This window comes from Somniosus microcephalus, chromosome 6 (genome assembly GCF_052327205.1).
Source record: "Somniosus microcephalus isolate GS21.2 chromosome 6, FLI_Smic_1.0, whole genome shotgun sequence".
In the NCBI taxonomy this organism is placed as follows: Eukaryota; Metazoa; Chordata; class Chondrichthyes; order Squaliformes; family Somniosidae; genus Somniosus; species Somniosus microcephalus.
The window spans coordinates 134947569-134966118 of NC_140992.1; the positions used below are offsets into that span (position 1 = coordinate 134947569).

Consider the following 18550-nt stretch of genomic DNA (forward strand, 5'->3'; position numbering starts at 1 on the left):
GAGGCAGAGCCGACCAAAGGAGGCTGCGCGAGAGCCAGTCCAGCGGCTGAACTGTTCTCCACCAACGGGGTACCCAGCGCCGGTAGAACCGAACGTGGGGGAGAGAGAGACAGAGCCGAGCAAGGGGAGAGAGACTGCGCGAGAGCCAGTCCAGCGGCTGAACTGTTCTCCGTGAATGGGGTACCCAGCGCTGGTAGAGCCGTGCGAGCGGGAGAGAAAGACAGAGCCGAGTAAGGGGAGCTGTGCGGAAGCCAGCCCAGCGGCTGAACCTGTCCGCTGTGGGGAAAGCGTACCCCTCCCACCAGGGAAGAAACGCGGGAAGCCGCCATTAGGCGGAGAAGACGACAGACGCGGGAAACCGCCATTGAAGGGGCGGGGAGAGGAGGAAAGAGCGGGAAACCGCCATTTTCACGGGAAAAACCGCCATCTTAGAAATAAATAAATAATAAATAAGAATTTAAAGAAATACTTGTGCTGCTCCCAAGGAAAGGAAGATGCCTAAGCGACGGAATATTAACGATTTTAATTCTGAGATAGAAGACTGGGCCACGTACGTGGAACGCATCGAGATCTATTGTGAAGCCAACAAAATAGAGGAAGACGACAAAGCGATAACATTGCTAAACTCGATGGGCGCAAAGACATACGGGCTCTTGAAGCATCTACTAGCACCAGCTAAACCAGCGGATCAGACTTTCGAAGGGATTGTGGCTGTTCTGAAGGACCACTTGAACCCCACACCGTTGATGTTGGCTGAACGATTCAAATTCTATGCAAGAACGCAACGGAAAGACGAAAGCAACGCGGAATATTTGGTCGAACTGTGTAGGCTAGCGAAATGCTGCCAGTTCGGAGGGAATCTGACAGAGGCACTGCGAGACAAGTTCGTATGCGGATTGTCCAAGGAAGGGACACAAAAGCGACTACTCGAAGAGAACGACCTCATACTTGACAGGGCTGTCCTTATAGCCGCATCGCACGAAGCCGCAGCGAAAGGAACGGCGGAAATGCAGCTAAAGGCGGCGGCACTCGGGGTGGACCAAATTACCTCAAGTACAACAAAATGCTATCGTTGTGGGAAGACAACACACGACCAGAATCAATGCTGGTTTAAGAACGAAGAATGTAGGAAATGTGGCAAACTGGGTCACATCGCTAAGGTATGTCGGTCAGGGAAGAAGACCAACAACCAAAGGAAGCCACCACAAGAAAAGTACAACAAGGTACACAAGGTGGCTGAGAAGAGTTCAGACGAACAGAATTCAGACTCAGACCCAAACAGCCAGGAGCTGGGTAGTCTGAGAATTCACAATGTGAGTAAGGAAGCTGACCTACAAACTATCTGGGTCATACTAAAAATAGCTGGAGTCCAAGTAAGAATGGAGTTGGACACTGGATCAGCTCTATCAGTCATAAATCGAAGGGACTACCACCGGCTATTCTCTCACATACCCTTAAGAAATACCAAGTTCGTATTGCAGACATACACGGGGCATAAGGTATACCCCATGGGGAAGATAAGAGTCAAGGTGAGAGATAGGGGTAAAGAACACCCAAGAATGAACTTGTACGTATTATCTGAGGGAGGACCACCACTTCTAGGACGAGAGTGGATCAAGAAAATAGACATGGAATGGCACTATCTAAAAGCCATAATGAGTGAGGACTCGGTGCAAGCTATCAGCTCAGATTCTGAAACGGCTGACGATAAGACCAACTCAAATATGGAAGACAAGGCTAAAATGAACTTGCCGACTATGGTGGAGAAAATGAAGACATGCATAAAGGCTTATGCTACCGAGAAGAATAAAGCTTCAGAGCAGAACTCCAGTTTGACAGAGAATTCTGAGCCTGTTCAAGTTAAGGACTTATCCACGACGGAAGAACATCGAACTCGGACTCAAACTTATTTCAAAGTACGACAACAATTAGAACAGTTGAGTTACTGTCTCGTACAAGAGATGAAAACAATGGAAAAGTTCTGGGACGCCGAATGGGAGAACCTGGAAAGACAGCAGGGCAGCTAGCTCAAGCAAAGAGCGACCATAGAGCCATCGTGACAAATTACCGATCATATCCCTTATGATGTTCAGGAGTTAGAATATTTGCATGATCTAGAGATACAGCATAAAGGCAAACCACGCTACACTGAGGATTTTGTTCTGCAATTGGAGACTGAGCTAGTGCAGGCAAGGTTAAGAGAAGCTGAATCGCAGTGTGCACTTAAAGATATGCAGAAAAAAATCTTGGACATGGAAAAGAGAAACGCTTCTTTACCTGATGTGAATAATGTGGCCATGTTGCAAGAGGAGCTTATAGGGGCGAAACTGAAAGAAGCTAAGCAAAGGATGTTGGAACTTGAAACACAGAACCAAATCAGCAGTAACCAGCTATGTCGAGCAGAGAAGGAGTGCTATGGTCTACATGAGAAGGTGCAATATCTCTCAGCCCAGAATAAGGGACTACTCACTCAGTTAAATGAAAGTAATCGGAAAATGGCTGAGATAGACTGCAAGAATAAAGAAGATTTGATGGCAGTGAGACTTCGAGAGGCAGATAGCATAGCAGCCTTGGCTGAACTCCAACAGGAAATTGCGAAAGAAGCAAATGAAGAGGAATCTTCAGGAAGCCAGGATGTTATTCCAGTTCTTCTCTACGACTCCTTACAAGCAGAGTGTGAGAAGTTGAAAGAACAGTATGAACAGGCCCAGGCTACAATTCTGGAGGGGGTTAACTCGGCAACCTCCGAAAAGCTAGTTTCAGTAGAAGCATATGAACAACTAAAGGTTGAACATGAGCAAGAAGTCCAAAGGCTGCAGGAAATTCTTGATGAGCTCAAGGCCAAGACAGACTCATTGGTAGAAGTTCCATCCATAGATGAGAAATTAGAGGTGAAAGACATGGCAGAACATGAAAGACAAGATGTCCAAGAACTCATGAAAATATTGAAGGAAACCCAAGACAAATATGAGGTGGCAATGTCCGAGGTTCAACAACTTGAAGAACAGATTCAACTGGGAATCCTTTCAGTGGAAGAAAAGGAAACTGTAAGAAACACAGAGACTGTAAGAATGGTCCCTGAACATGAGCTAGAGAGCATCAGGGCGCAACTTTTCCGAGCGCTGAAAGCCAAAGTACAAGAGGAACAGAAGGTGGAAGCATTGGAGGAAAAGGTGGATGAAATGGAGAAGACTCTGATCCACAGTGTTCCTGTGGAAGAGTTAACGGTCAGCCAACTTCTTCATATGCTGAGGGAAAAGACTCTGCAATGGGAACAATCTGAACATGAGCTTCAATCTTCAACGGGAAGGAGTTCGGAGCTCTCAAAAGTTTGGGAAATAGCTGATGTTGCAAAACAGACTTTACTGGGATGCCAAAAGTACGCTGAATCGCGTCTATGTGAACAACAGAATGTTGAAACAGCTGCTCCAGTAGAAGGATTGAATAGCCCGATCAATCAATCCCCGAGGGAAGGGGAAGTATTGAAATCACAAATGAGGTCATTAGTGAAGGATTTGCAGGAAACCCAGGAAGAGCGGGATGAAGATGAATGCATGAAGAAGTCTTTTCAAGAAAGATGTCTAGGGAAGGAACCACAGTCAGCTAACGTCCAGATGGGTAAGGAGGAAGTAGAAGGCCCTCTCGCTGGCCTAACTCAGGACGAACCCGAATATTACCATGACCTGTTGAGTGACACTGAATATTACGAGGATGTGGTCTGCCCAGTTTGTGATTGAAAACTCCCAAAGTGCCGAAATCAGGATGAAGCACTTAAAGTCGAAGGAACATAGAGAGTTGGTGGCGCTACAGCTGGCAGCTGATAAGGGAGCCCCGAGAGTCTCCAAAAAGCAGAAAAGAAAAAGAAGAAGCAGAAGGTGATAACTATCGCAAATATTATCACTTCTACCAGATCATGCGTGGACCCTACGAAAGGAGTTAAATCAGTTGGGAAGTAGGAAAATATCAAGGCAACCCAGTTGTTGTAAAAGTCAGCACTGCTGGTTCAGCAGGATGAAAGTTCAAGCTGTTACGTCAAAAAAAGGATATGGAGGAGTCACGCTAGCAATGTGAACCATCTACACCAAAGAGATGTTGTTCGGACCGAGTCAAGATCAGAGACTGAATCTGTGAACTGTTCCCGCAGAGACTGAACCTGGAACTGTTTCCCACCGAGACTATGTCTGTAAATTGTTTTATATGAAGTTGAAGATATGTTATGTTTAATGGGGACTCTGTATGTAATAAGCTAAAAAGGGAGGATTGTAGTGTATGTACCCGTCTACCTTTAAGAGAACTATTGTATGTAACCGTTCACCTTTAAGAGAACTATTTTAGGTGTGGCACTACTTGTTTGGCTTCTGTATACTGTAATACCGACGGTGACCACACCGGTATATAAGTGTTGTGGCATGACTCCTTGGGCAGATTCGCCCTGACCTTCGAATAGTAAAGACCTGTTTGTTTGTTATTCCTGAAGTCTGTGTCGTTATTAACTGTACAAACCACAGACTTTACAAAAAGAGATCCAGAACTAGTTCCTTGCTCATGTTTTCACTCATCACAGATTAGGTAAATATGTGGGTCTTTAATGTGTGTGTGTGTGTTAATGTCTTGTGTCTTGTTTTGCACACTTTGTACAAAAATAATAATTTGCAGGACAACGGAGTATTACAGTTTAAACTCTTTAATGAAGCATCAGGTCTGTGATTTCAATCATACAGCACAGTGTAGACAAGATGGAGTTAGGACCCCTTACAGATGCCTACAGGCCAATCACAACTCAGCATGTGATCACATGTGAATATAATAGGTATTCCTTACAGATGCCTGCGGGCCAATGATGGTTCAATATGCAAATGTTACATCTTGTAATTGTTTTAATGTGTTTGTGTGTGTGCAAATATGATAATACATAAGTGTGCATAAATAGGTTAACATAAGTAAAGAAAGAAAAAGACTTGCATTTATATAAGCCTTTCACGACCGCCATCCCAAAGCGCTTTATAGCCAATGAAGTCATTTTGAAGCGTGGTCACTGTTGTAATGTAGGAAACGTGGCAGCCAATTTGCACACCGCAAGGTCCTACAAACAGCAATGTGATAACAACCAGATAATCTGCTTTTGTGATGTTTGATTGAGGGATAATTATTGTCCTGGACACCGGGGATAACTTCCTTGCTGCTCTTTGCAATAGTGCCATGGGATCTTCTACGTCCACCTGAGAGAGCAGATGGTGTTATGTTCATTAATAACTAGACATTCTTATTATGAACAGCTAGCTTCTAGCTAGTCATTTATTCAGTACACGTTCTCTAGGTATAGCATCTGTAGAGATTCAGCATGTATACTTCTGTGTGCAGGCAGCCATCTTGACTACTGCCTTGTGGGTAGCCTAGTGCATCATGGGTAGTGTAGTCTTAAACACATACAACTAAATATACAGCTCTACGGCTCTATCTAGTGTATCACTCTAGAATGACATGTTATTGATCATTACATCCCCCTTTCTTTGAGGTTAACAAAATCAATATCAATCAACTTTCAAGAAAAACGATAAAGATGATATCAGTAACACTTTTGTTAGTGCTCTATAAACATAAACATTTTCACAACAGTCAATACATTTTCAATATAGTTTTTCTTTGTACTCAAAGATTAAGTCTATCAGGCTTTTTTACTACACGTGTGGCTCTTCTCAGCACGGGTAAGTCTGATGTGTTTTCATAAGATTGTCCTGGTGGTGAATGACAAGATTCAGTTGCGGCATTGTCATCAATCTGCTCTTGGATAGTTTCTTGTGTTTTCAGGAGGGAACGGCGGTTCCTCCTGAGAATCTGTCCTTCCTCAGTTCTAACAGTGTATGACCTTGGTCGTACTTCCTCAAGAACTGTAGCTTTCCTGTTCCATGCATCTGGATCCTCAATCCTGACAACATCATCCCTTGTCGATGGTTTTAGAGTTTTGGATGACTTGTCATAGTATGATTTCTGTTTCAGCTTTAACAGTTGAAGTCTCTGTCTCAGTTCCTTACTCTGCTTTTCTTTTGCACAGTAGGGTAGCGTGGTGCACAACTTGCGACCCATTAGTAGTTCAGCAGGTGAAGAACCAGAGTCTAAAGGTGAGGCTCGGTAGCTCAGCAGGGCGAGATAAGGATGAGACTTGCTTTCTGTCGCTTTCTTCAGTAGCTGCTTGAGAACTTGAACACCTTTCTCTGCCTTACCATTCGACTGAGCATACAAAGGACTGGATGTGATGTGCTGAAAGTCATAATGTGCTGCAAACTGTTGCCACTCCTTACAGTTGAAGCACGGACCATTGTCGCTAACGGCAATCCTGGGAATGCCATGTCTGGCGAAGATGGATTTCACATGCATTATGACACTGCTTGCTGTGGTGCTTGAGAGCAGCGCCATCTCAGGATAGTTAGAATAGTAGTCAATCACTATTAGATATTCTTTACCATTCAAATGAAAGAGGTCCATACCAACCTTTTGCCATGGTGCTGTTGGTTAGTCAGCTACTATCATTGGTTCCTTTGTTTGTTTTGGTGTTTCTGACATGTCTCACATTTGCCTATCATGTTCTCAATGTCCTTATTTATGCCAGGCCAATAAACAGTGTCTCTTGCTCTCCTTTTGCATTTTTCAATTCCGAGGTGTCCCTCATGAATCATTTTGAGCATGTCTTGACGCAGAGCCTGTGGAATGACTATTCTGTTCTGTTTTAGTAATAGTCCACTTGCGACACTCAATTCTGACCTGATGTGAAAGTATTTTGGACAGGAACCTTTTGGCCAACCATGATGAATGTTCTCTATTACTGTTTGTAACACTGTATCTTTTACTGTTTCTTCTGCTATTTGCTTTGTTTTTGTGTCTGACACGGGCAGCGCAGCAGTGACCATACTCACATGAACATCCACGTCTTCTTCAGTAGAGCTCACATGACTCATTGTGGGTGCTCGGGATAGTGCATCTGCTAACACTATGTATTTGCCTGGTGTGTAGATCAGTTCAAAGTCATATCTTTGCAGCTTCATCATGAGTCGTTGAATCCTTGGAGACATCTCATTCAGATTTTTTTTTATGATGGCAACCAGCGGGCTGTGGTCTGTCTCAACTGTGAAGGTGGGAAGTCCATATATGTAGCCATGAAACTTTTCTAGTCCAACTACCAAGCCTAGACATTCCTTTTCAATCTGGGCATATCGACACTCAGAATCAGTCACAGACCTGGAGGCATAGGCAACAGGCTTCCAATCTTCACCCTCTGCTTGTAGCAAGACCGCACCTAGGCCATCTTTTGATGGATCCGTTGACACTTTGATTCTCTTTGTTGGGTCAAAGAAAGTGAGTACAGGTGTGGTTGTCAGCACTGTTTTGAGGTTCATCCACTCTTGTTCATGTCTTTCTGTCCATGCGAACTCATTTGTTTTATGTAGCAGGTCTCGCAGACAGGTTGTCTTGGCTGACAAGTTAGGAATGAACTTTCCAATGAAGTTTATCATCCCCATGATGCGTAGCACTCCTTTTTTTGTCTGTGGGTCGGGGCATTTTGAGTATGGCGTTTACTTTTTCCATATTTGGCTCTATTCCTTTACCAGATAGAATATCTCCTAGGAAAGTGACTTCCTGGACGCCAAACTGACACTTGGCTTTGTTGAGCTTCAGTCCATTCCAGCGTATGCTCTGTAGCACTTTAGTCAGTCTCTCATTGTGTTCTTTCAGTGTGGAGCCCCAGATGATGATGTCATCAACATAGACCCGAACTCCTTCCAGACCTTAAATTATGTGTTCCATCGCTCTGTGAAAGATTTCAGATGCAGATATTATCCCGAAAGGCATTCTGAGGAAACAATACCTGCCAAATGGTGTGTTGAAGGTACAGTACTTGGTGCTCTCTTCATCCAGTTTTAGTTGCCAAAATCCTTGTGAGGCATCGAGCTTTGTAAAGTATCTGGCACCTGACATTTCACTGGTGATTTCTTCTCGCTTGGGAATCTGGTAGTGTTCACGTTTTATGTTTGCATTTAAGTCCTTTGGATCCATGCATATTCTTAGATCATTGTTCTTTTTCTTTACACATACCATGGTGTTAACCCAGTCTGTTGGCTCTTTGACTTTCCTGATGACTCCTAGTGTGGTCATTCTGTCCAGTTCTTTCTTGAGCCGGTCACGCAGGGGTGCTGGAACTCTTCATGGAGCATGTACCACTGGCTGAGCATCCTCCTTTAGCTGGATCTTGTAAGCGAATGGTAGAACTCCAAATCCTTTGAGCACATCCTGGAAATTACTCACTACAGAATCCACCGAGTCATCTGGTCTGCTTATGGCACAGTTTATACGGTAGACTCTCTTGGCCAGTTCTAAGTCTTCACAAGCTTTGTCACCTAGTAGTGAATCAAGTCTTTCAGCCACAACAGAAAACATGAGATGATGCACTTTGTCTTTGACTGTCACTTTAAGTCTGCATACACCTAAGCTATCTATTTTCTGACCATTATAGTTCTTCAGTAATACTGACTTTTTCTGTATTTTGGGCTTTTCTTTCATGTTTTTAATGTCACTCATACTGATTAAGTTTGCTTTTGCCCCAGTATCTAGTTTCAATGTAACTAATGCTCCATTTATCTGCAGTGGGATCATCCATTTGTCCTCTTTTACTGCATTGATGTTATGTTCAGCATTGTCCATATCTGAGGGCTGCACATTTTCTGTATCCTTTTTGAAATTGTCACATGACACCATTCGTACAAAAAATGTCTCACTTAAATCAGTGTCCTCAATCACATTAACTCGTTGCCCTTTCTTTGTTTTTACTTTTGAAAAGCATTGTTTGGCAAAGTGATTCTTTCCATGACATTTTATGCATATTTTTCCAAACGCTGGGCATTGTTTTAACTGGTGTTTGTAACCACAGCGTTTACAATTTAAAAATTCCTTCCTCCGATTGCTTTTCATTTCTGTTCTGCCCACGTTTCTTCCCTTTGTAGGACACAGCACCGACAGCAGCACTTACTACAATCGCATCATTATTGATTTCACTGAAAGTCTTCGCGTGCTGTCGAGCTAGCTCACTGGCTTGGCATATTTTTCACAGCATTTTCCAATGTCAGTTCGGTTTCTCTCAACAGACGTTCCCTGACCTTTTTATCCTGAATACCAAACACAATCTGGTCACGAATCATGGATGCTTTCAGTTCAGAGAAATTACATGTCTGTGCTTTCAGTTTCAGATCGGTCACAAAGCTATCAAAAGTCTCATTTTGCTGCTGTGTCCTTGAACGGAACACGTATCTTCCATAGGTTTCATTCTTTTTGGGAGAATAATGTGTATCAAATTTCTTTAGCACATCGTCTAATTTTTCTCTGTTCTCCTCTGGATTGAATACAAATGTATTAAATACCTCTATCGCCTGTGGGCCTGCAACCGTGAGCAGCAATGCTACCTTCCTTGCGTCTGGCTTCGTACCGAACCCGATGGCAGCAATGTAGAGTTCGAATTGTTGTTTGAAAGCCCGCCAATTGTAGTCGACATTTCCCATGAGATTCAAACCTCCTGGTGGCTTCAAAGACTCCATGTCGCGTTTCACAATGTTTAGCAGATTTTCACAACTCCTGGTACCATGTTATGTTCATTAATAACTAGACATTCTTATTATGAACAGCTAGCTTCTAGCTAGTCATTTATTCAGTACACGTTCTCTAGGTACAGCATCTGTAGAGATTCAGCATGTGTACTTCTGTGTGCAGGCAGCCATCTTGACTACTGCCTTGTGGGTAGCCTAGTGCATCATGGGTAGTGTAGTCTTAAACACATACAACTAAATATACAGCTCTATGGCTCCATCTAGTGTACCACTCTAGAATGACATGTTATTGATCATTACAGACGGGGACTCGGTTTAACGTCTCATCTGAAAGTTGGCACCTCCGGCCATGCAGCATTCCCTCAGCACTGCACTGGAGTGTCAGCCTAGATTTATGTACTCAAGTCTCGGGAGTGGAACTTGAACCACAACTTTCTGATGCAGAGGCGAGTGTGCTACCCACTGAGCTACAGCTGACACTGTGGGCAATAAAAGACATGAATTAGTCATGGCAAGATAAGAATGTTGCAAGGTCTCATGATGAAGATGATCATACTTAATTCGCTATTGAAACCAAGTCAACGTGACTGAGTGCCACATGACATGTGGGTGGCTTTTATTTAATTGTCACCATATAGCTGGGAACTCCCTATCTCCCAATCTTTGACAGTCAGGGACTCCAAAACTCCACTGATCTCCAATGCTGTCTTCTCTGCAGTTGTCAGCTGTGTGATCTGTAGAGGGCCCCCTCCAGTTCTCTCCCTCTCCCTGGTGTTCTGTGCTCTCTTCTGCAAGGTGGGAAAGAAGAGACCCATGAGTGAGTGTAATGGTATGTGTTCACCCGATGGATGGAGTGCATTTTGTGAAGGTGACTGAGGGAGAGGCGTGACATTGCATAAGGATGAGGGTGAGTTGGAGTGGTGACTGGATAGATGGGGATGTGAGGAAGTGGATAGAAACATAGAAAAATAGGAGCAGGAGTTGGCACTTCGAGCCTGCTCCACCATTCAATGGCCCAGAAATTCGGGTCCCAACGCGTGAGTACGCACGGGGTACTCACGCGTGGACCTGATGGAAGTGCCGGTTTCTTGCATGCACTGCGCATGCGCGGGAAACCGGCACTTCCGTTCCTCTGAACGAAGGGGTTCAGAGGTAGAACGCGTGCGCGCGGAAGTCTGTGTGTGCACTTTGAACTTACGTTTTTTTTTACAGGTTTTTCCGTGAGGGTAAGTCTTTAGATTTTAGAAATGTAAAAACCAGGCATAAGGCCTGCATTTTAAAAGGTAAAAGGTCAATTAATTAAAATTAAAACATTTTTTCCACAGGTTTATTATTTTTAAATACTTTAAAGCAAGGTAAGTTTATTTTTAGCCCCTTTTTTTCAAATTATTTTTTTCAAAAATTTAAATTATTGTTTAAAATAGTTATTTAATATAATTTATAGTTTATTTAAAAAGTGTGATTAAAAAAAATATTTTATTTGAAGGTTTACTGTTATTTTGGGGCCCGTATATTCATAAGTTTAGACAGGTCTTCCTGTCAATCTTATGAATGGGCTTTTCCCTACCCTGATTGGCTGCCCATGGCTCACGTGATCCCAGGGGACGCATCACACTAACTACGCCCCTGGGACACGTAAGCACAGCGCGCCGGGAGTTGGAGCAGGCCCCGGAGCGGAATTCCACGGGAGCCCAGAGCTCAACTGCTGGCGCGCAAGGTAAGTGCAGGTCGGGGGCTTGCACCCGCGGGAAGCTCCCAACCCAAATTTCTGGGCCAGTATTATGATCATGGCTGATCCTCTATCTCAATACCATATTCCCACTCTCTTCTCATACCCCTTGATGCCTTTTGTGTCTAGAAATCTATCTGTCTCCTTCTTAAATATATTCAGTGACTTGGCCTCCTCTAAGGGGTGGTGTGTGGGTTGTTTGTCAGCTTCACTTCTGACTCCTTTGAGCGGTTCGAATCGCTCCCACTCCCTTTTTGTTCTGGACTTTGGACTTATTTGGGGGTTGTAATAAACTTGCAACAGACACCTGGGTTAGTCAAAAGAATTCAGATCTTTATTTTGAGACAGGAAAGTATACAATACAATAATACTTATACTTTAAAAGGGGGGGAACACTCGGAATAAGCGAGGGAGAATTACAATACACAAAATCCCTTACCCTCCCAACCCCACTACACTAGCTAGGCTGAAATCCAGAGGACCAGGAAATGCTCACCAAAATGACTTTCTTGACAGACTGCAGAGGTTCGCGATTTCGGGGTTCTCCTTAGTTGTGGTGGTTGGGGCCTGCCGTACCCCGGATGTGGTAGAAGACTGCACCTGCGTTGGGTCTTCAGTTTGGGTTGGTCTGCTGATGCGGTTAGTCGCGCTGTTGGATGTATCAGGTGAGTACCCAATTTTCTTTGGTTAGGGCTGGTTTTAGGGTCTTTTGTGTCCAAATCTTACCCAGGGGTAAGTCAGACTAGCCTGTAGAGTGGAAACAAGTCTTTGGTTCGTGAGTTTTCGGCGGTTCGTTTCTTGTTGGTCGCGGTGGCCCAATATTACCTGGTTGGTGGTAATATTGGTGGTTGTTGGTTTCTGTAGGCCTTTGGTTGCCCCGATCTCTGTTTCTTCTTCCTTCCTTCAAGTCTCCAATGATGATATCTCTCTCTCGAACTGGCTGGCTGAACTTGAGCTTCTTCTCCGAGCTGAACTGACTGTGTAACTGAAAAGGCAGGCCTCAATTATACTAATTTGGGGCCTGGCTTATCTGACCGCCAAATCTCAGGTTCCTTTGTTAAATTTGGCGGGCTCGTTATTTTTAATAGGTTTTAAAACTTTAACGAGCTTCGGGGATGGTCCATCTAAACATAATGAGTTTAGGGGATGGTCCATCTAACTCTTAATCGGCCTTTAACTGGTTTCGGGATTGCCTTGAAGCTAGTTTGAAAATGCAAAACGCTTGTCAAGCTCTTTAATTTGGTTTTGGACTGCTGCTTTAATTGTTGTATCCTGTAAGGCCATGTTCTTTCCTTTGTGTTGCTAGGGACATGTCCTGTTTTTATTCATGTACCTTGGCTCTGTGAATTTTTGGCGGGAACAGGTTTCATTGTCTTTATGTAAAGCTGGGGTGGCCCAGGACATTCCCAGACTGTCCAATATCCAAACTCGGGGGCCACCCCACCTCCCCTGTGTCACAGCCTTTTGCAAGCCTGAGCATGTCTTTTAAACCAGCCAAATCTTCCTGGGATTTTTATTTTAAATCCCTTCGGCTCAATAATTCCTTAAAACAGTCCAAAATGTCTTCCTTTTCATACACTTAGGGAAAATGTGTAATTAACTCTTTGAAATCTTCTGTTAGGCCCAACCATACATTTTATTCTTTTTACAGATTTCTTCTGTGATGGTCCAAAATCATTTTAAATAGGGTTTATCCTTCTGTTCTGGGGTTCTGCAGAAATTTTCGAACCTTACACCTCCACAGCCTTCTGTGGTAAGAGAATTCCACAGGTTCACCACCCTCTGAGTGAAGAAATTTTTCCTCATCTCAGTCCTAAATGTCCTACCCTGTATCCTGAGACTTTGATCCCTCGTTCTAGACCCCCCCGCCCCCAGCCATACAGGATACAAAGAGAAGGATGGGTACACCTGCAAGGTAAGTGGGTGTGAGGAGTGATGTGATGTGATGGAGTAGGCTTGAGAAGGCATAGTGAGGGGATGTGGTGATTCACACAGCAAGATGTAGGTGAATGTGGCACTGTACTCACCTTTGCTGCCCTGCTAAGGTCATTAAACTAGTTTCTGTATTGAATCCAGGAGCATGGCAACCTCCAACCACGGGCAACCTCCAACTGCGCCTTCTTTGTGTCAGCAGCAGGTTTCTTCCTCCCATTGCTAGGGAAGAGTATCTCCCTCCGGCTCCTCACAGCCTCCAGCAACACATCCAGGGAGGCGTCCGTGAAGCGGGGCACAGCCTTTGCCCGTCTCGACTCCACTGCGACACTTCCAGATCTCTGACAGCCAACTCCAACCCCTTCAACTTGCATGTTTGGGTTGTCCCTTTAAATAGTGGAGCTGAGATCGCATCATGCGGGTCCACATCACGCCCGCTGCCATTGACTGGACAGGAAACCCAGAAGGAAAATTATAATGAGGTGGCTGAGTTAAAAAGCCACTGACAGGCGAACTTGACATATTTCCGGGTTTCTCGTGCTATCGGATCCCCCGCTCCCAGCGCGGCTGTATATTTAAATCCAGCCCAATATTTCCGCTTATGGGGGAGTCCAAAACTAGGGGCCATAATTATAAGGTAGTCACTAATAAATCCAATAAGGAATTCAGGAGAAACTTCTTTACTCCGAGTAGTGAGAATGTGGAACTTGCTGCTGCATTGAGTAGTTGATGTGAATAGCATCGATGCATTTAAGTACATGAGGGAGAAGGATATGTTGATAGGGTGAGATGAAGTAAGGTGGAAAGAGGCTCGAGTGGAGCATAAACACCGGCACAGACCTGTTGGGTCAAATGGCCTGTTTCTGTACTGTAAAATTCGATGTCATTGATTCCTGAGAAGACAAAGGCACTGCCATGGAGTTAAATGTGCAGTTAAATAGTGTTTCCCCAGATTCATTCTGAATTTACCCCCCTTCAAACGCAGGCCGTGTCCTCTGGTTCTGCAGTTCTGGACAAGGTGAAACAGCTGGTCATGGTCGACAATATCTAATCTCTTTAGAATCCTAAAAACAGCAATCATATCACCCATCAACCTTCTCTTTCCCAGTGAGAACATAGCCAATTTACATAATCACTCCTCATAATCCAATCCCTCCATCCCCTCAATCATTCTGGTTGCTATCTTCTGTATCATTTGAATAGCTTCTTTACAGCACAGAGAAGGGGGCCATTTAGCCCATCTGGCTGGGTGAGCTCTCTAAGAGCTGTCCACTTAGCCCCATTTTCTTTGCCCTTTCTCCATGTCCTTTAATAGTTTTTTCTTTTCAAAGCACTTATCCATTTCCCTATTAAAAGCTATTATGAATTCTGCTTCCCCCACTGTTTCTGGTAGGACTTTCCATGTTCTACCAACCCTCTGTATAAAAAAAAAAACAAAAAAAAAAACCTCCTAACTTCTCCCTTTTGATCTTTTGGTGACCATCTTAAATTTATGCCCTCTAGTTACTGGCTCACCGATCAGTAGAAATAGTTTTCCCTGATTTATCTTATCAAAATCGCTCATCGTTTTGAACACCTGGAGCAGATCTCCGCTTATTCGAATGAAAAGAGCCCCAGATTTTCTAATCAACTTCCTCTCCCAGTTCCTCTTCCTCTCAGCTTCTTAAAACCCACCTTTTCACCCAAGCCTTTGGGCACCCCTCCTAAATTCTCTGCCCCGGTTCAGAGTTCTGATCCTCTGTGAAATGCCTGAAGGTGCTATATGAATGCTGTTGTTCATAGTAAAGACAAGGCCAGGGAGGAGAGGGAAAGGGGTCAACAATGTCCATGGAGAATTTTCTTCAAAAGCTCAATTGTTTTTTTTCCCCCAAATAGGGACATTACTTGGCACCAATTTCCAAAACATAACCCAATCCTGCAACACCATGATGAAATGGAAAGGCACCAAGGATAATGATGCCGTGAACCTCATTGCACCCAATGAGTTGAAGGGCGAGTACTATGGCAGTTTGGACAACGAGGAGGATGAAGCTGAGGATGGAACCTTTGTGGCAATGCAAGAGGTGGGCGATGCTTTTTTTAAAGTTTCAATTTATCTCATAGTCATAGAGTTATACAGCACAGAAAGAGGCCCTTCGGCCCATCGTGTCTGCGCCGGCCATCAAGCTCTGTCTATTCTAATCCCATTTTCCAGCACATGGTCCATAGCCTTGTATGCTATGGCGTTTCAAGTGCTCATCTAAATGCTTCTTGAATGTTGTGAGGGTTCCTGCCTCTACTACCCTTTCAGGCAGTGAGTTCCAGATTCCAACTACCCCCTGGGTGAAAAAGTTTTTCCTCAAATCCCTTCTAAACCTCCTGCCCCTTACCTTGAAACTATGGCCCCTTGTTATTGACCCCTCTACTAAGGGGAAAAGTTCCTTTCTATCTACCCTATCTATGCCCCTCATAATTTTGTACACCTCAATCAGGTCCCCCCTCAGCCTTCTCCTATCTACAGGATGTCTTCAGATACCAGTCCTTTTTGCTAATTATGTAGTTTTCTGAAAGTAGGATCTCCGCACGTGTTGAGAGTTTAGCCGCTCCAAGTTGATCTGTTCCTGACCTTGGACTTGCCATATTTTCTATTTTATCAACATGTAGTCATTAACCTGAATCATCACATCTTTGCCTCTCAGCAACTCCTAGCTCTTTTTATATTTTTCCCTCTTCTGCAGAAGGTGTGCTTGTATGGTCCATGCCCACTGCCCGCCTTCCAGTACCTTGGATATTCTTCACGTGTGCGTCTTGACAGGCTATTTTAACGTGGAGGGCATCACAGTGGAGCCCAATCCTCTGCCAATATCCACACTTTGCAATATGGGTCACGAGATAGTCATTAAGGATAGGGTGTCTGGCTGATTTTCCCCCTCCCTAACCCAGGAGTAGTGAGGTCAGTGCCTCAACTGCTGTTCCTCTGCTAGGGCCAGCTAACTCAACAGAGAGTTAAGGACACCCAGCATGCCTTTTTTTTTAAAAAAAAAAAAGGTCATGTCTTACAAATTTGATTATATTTTTTGAAGAAGTTATCAAGATGGCGAATGAAGGAAGCCTGGAAAACATTGTCTACTTAGATTTCCAAAAAGCTTTTGACAAGTTACCGCACAAGAGGCTTCTCTACACTATCAAAGCCTCTGGTATTAATGGTGATATATTGAGTTGGATTGAGAACTGTCTGGAAGGACGTGGGCAGAAAGTAGTTGTAGATGGATTTAGATCTGTTTGGAGATCAGTCACTAGTGGTATCCTGCAGGGATCGGTGTTGGGACCGCTGCTCTTTACTACTTTTATTAATGATCTAGATGTAGGTTTTGGGAGCACAATTTGCAAATGATGCTAAGATCTGTGCGAGTGTTAGGACTGTTGATGACGCTCGACTGCTTCAGGCGGACCTTGAAGTGTTGGGGGATTGGGCCCATGACTGGCAAATGATGTTTAACTCTGATAAGTGCAGTGTTATGCATGTGGGCAGCCAAATGCTCAACGTGCATACACACTTCAGGGCAATGCATTAACGAAGGTAGAGAAAGAAAGAAATCTGGGCATTCTCGTGCATACATCTCTAATGGCACATGAGCAATGTCGTGAAGCGATAGCTAAAATGAATAGGGTGTTGGGGTGCATTCATAGGACACTTCATAAGACGAGGTATACTATTCTGTCCTTGTGCAAGACCTTGGTCAGGCCTCACTTGGAATACTGTGCCCAGTTTTGGTCTCCTCACATGGTGGGCGATATTGAGGCTTTGGACCACTAGACTAATTCCCAGTATAAAGCATCTTAGTTATCAAGATAGGCTAACAGAGTTGAGACCAATGTTCTCTTTAAGCTGCACAACTGCACAGCGCTCCAGGCATCCCGCGCAGCAGGCTTTCCGGCTTTTCAATGCAAAAACCGCGCATGCGCAGTATTTTGAATGGCCCGCGCGGCCCCAAAAAGATTTTAGAGGGAACATTGTTTGGGACTCTACACTTTAGAGAAGCATAGACTTGGAGTGATCCCACCAATCAGGTTTCCGCCCCTGCCACAGTACTGAAATATAAATATGCTTTATCTGGCCTTGTGTAGGACCCTTTGCCTGCAATTCCCAACAGCTATTGCCTGTATTCCAAAAGGCACAGTGCGTTATCTGCAGCTGTGGTGTAGAAGGCAATGCTGCTGTCTGTTGGCCCCATGCCTGTCTGTCACCTTCCCCGCAACTCTATGTTTGAACCTCTCCGATCAGGTTTCGGGCATAATCAAAGTTAAAAGTAGCATCCTCCGTGGCTGTGGTGCACGATCCCTCCTCAAATTTATTTCAGTAGCTTTTAGCATGGTTGACCACACCATCCTTCTCAAATGCCTCTTGTTAAATCTGTGAGTTGTTCAAGTAATTAATACTCAGACTTAATCAGTAACAATAAAACAGGTCTTTACTGGTTGGAGGTAGGGACTATACGTAGGTCTTTACTTCATGCCCACAGGCGGGAACTGAGGGGAGATCAGTACCCACAGTACTATTTATACCCCTATGGCCAGGAGTGGCACTGCGTATCACTACGCCCAACAAGTAGTGCAGTCCTGTCCATAGGTTCAAAGTAGCACACATATTACATACACAACATTCCTCCCTTCCTAGCTTTACAGTCATCTCCCCATTTAACATAACGTAATAACATATATACATATATAACTTCAGGTTTACATAACAGAATAACATAGATACATAGATAACTTCATGTCAAAACAGATCACAGATTCAGTCTCTGCGGAAAACAGTTCACAGATTCAATCTCTGTGGTGGAGTCGGTTCACGTTGCTGGAGTGACTCATTCAATAGTCCTTCCATGGATTTAACAGTTTGAACTTCCGAACTGAATTGGCTCTGTTCGGAGGGACCACGTGTGTGATCTGGTAGAGGTAATAATGGTTCAGATGGGTCATCTTCAGTTTCGACTTTTCCTTTTCTGCTTCTTGGAGACTCTCTGGGCTCCACTGTCAGCTGCCAGCTGCATGCGCAGTTCCTCCTTCTCTCCCTCCTTTTTCCGTAGTAGAGCCACCTTCTCCCGATGTTCCGTAGACTTTCGGTGCTCCTCCATGATTTCTGTATGGTGGGAGTCAAAGTTACAAGTTGGGCAGGACAGGACATAGTAATATTCGGTGTCGTCCTGATCTAGGCCAGCGAGAGGGTCTTCTATTTCCTCCATACCCAGCTGGGCGTTAGCCAGCTTTTGTTCCAAGTCCAGACATCTTTCCTGAAGAGACTTCTTCATGCGTACCT

General features: G+C 44.2%; 1 protein-coding gene across 3 annotated transcripts in view; it reads left to right on the forward strand.

Annotated features, from left to right (window-relative positions):
- Positions 1 to 12603: 12603 nt before the first annotated feature.
- Positions 12604 to 18550, forward strand: part of LOC147116091 (anoctamin-7-like) — a 201937-nt gene continuing 195990 nt past the window's right edge. For 2 of the 3 annotated variants that reach the window (XM_085990812.1, XM_085990814.1), the window contains exon 1: positions 12607 to 15314. In XM_085990812.1, the coding sequence (XP_085846938.1) occupies positions 15018 to 15314 (297 nt within the window). In that variant the 5' untranslated portion in view covers positions 12607 to 15017. Of the gene's footprint in view, positions 15315 to 18550 lie in introns of all 3 variants that reach the window. The other variant, XM_085990813.1, reaches the window with a different exon arrangement.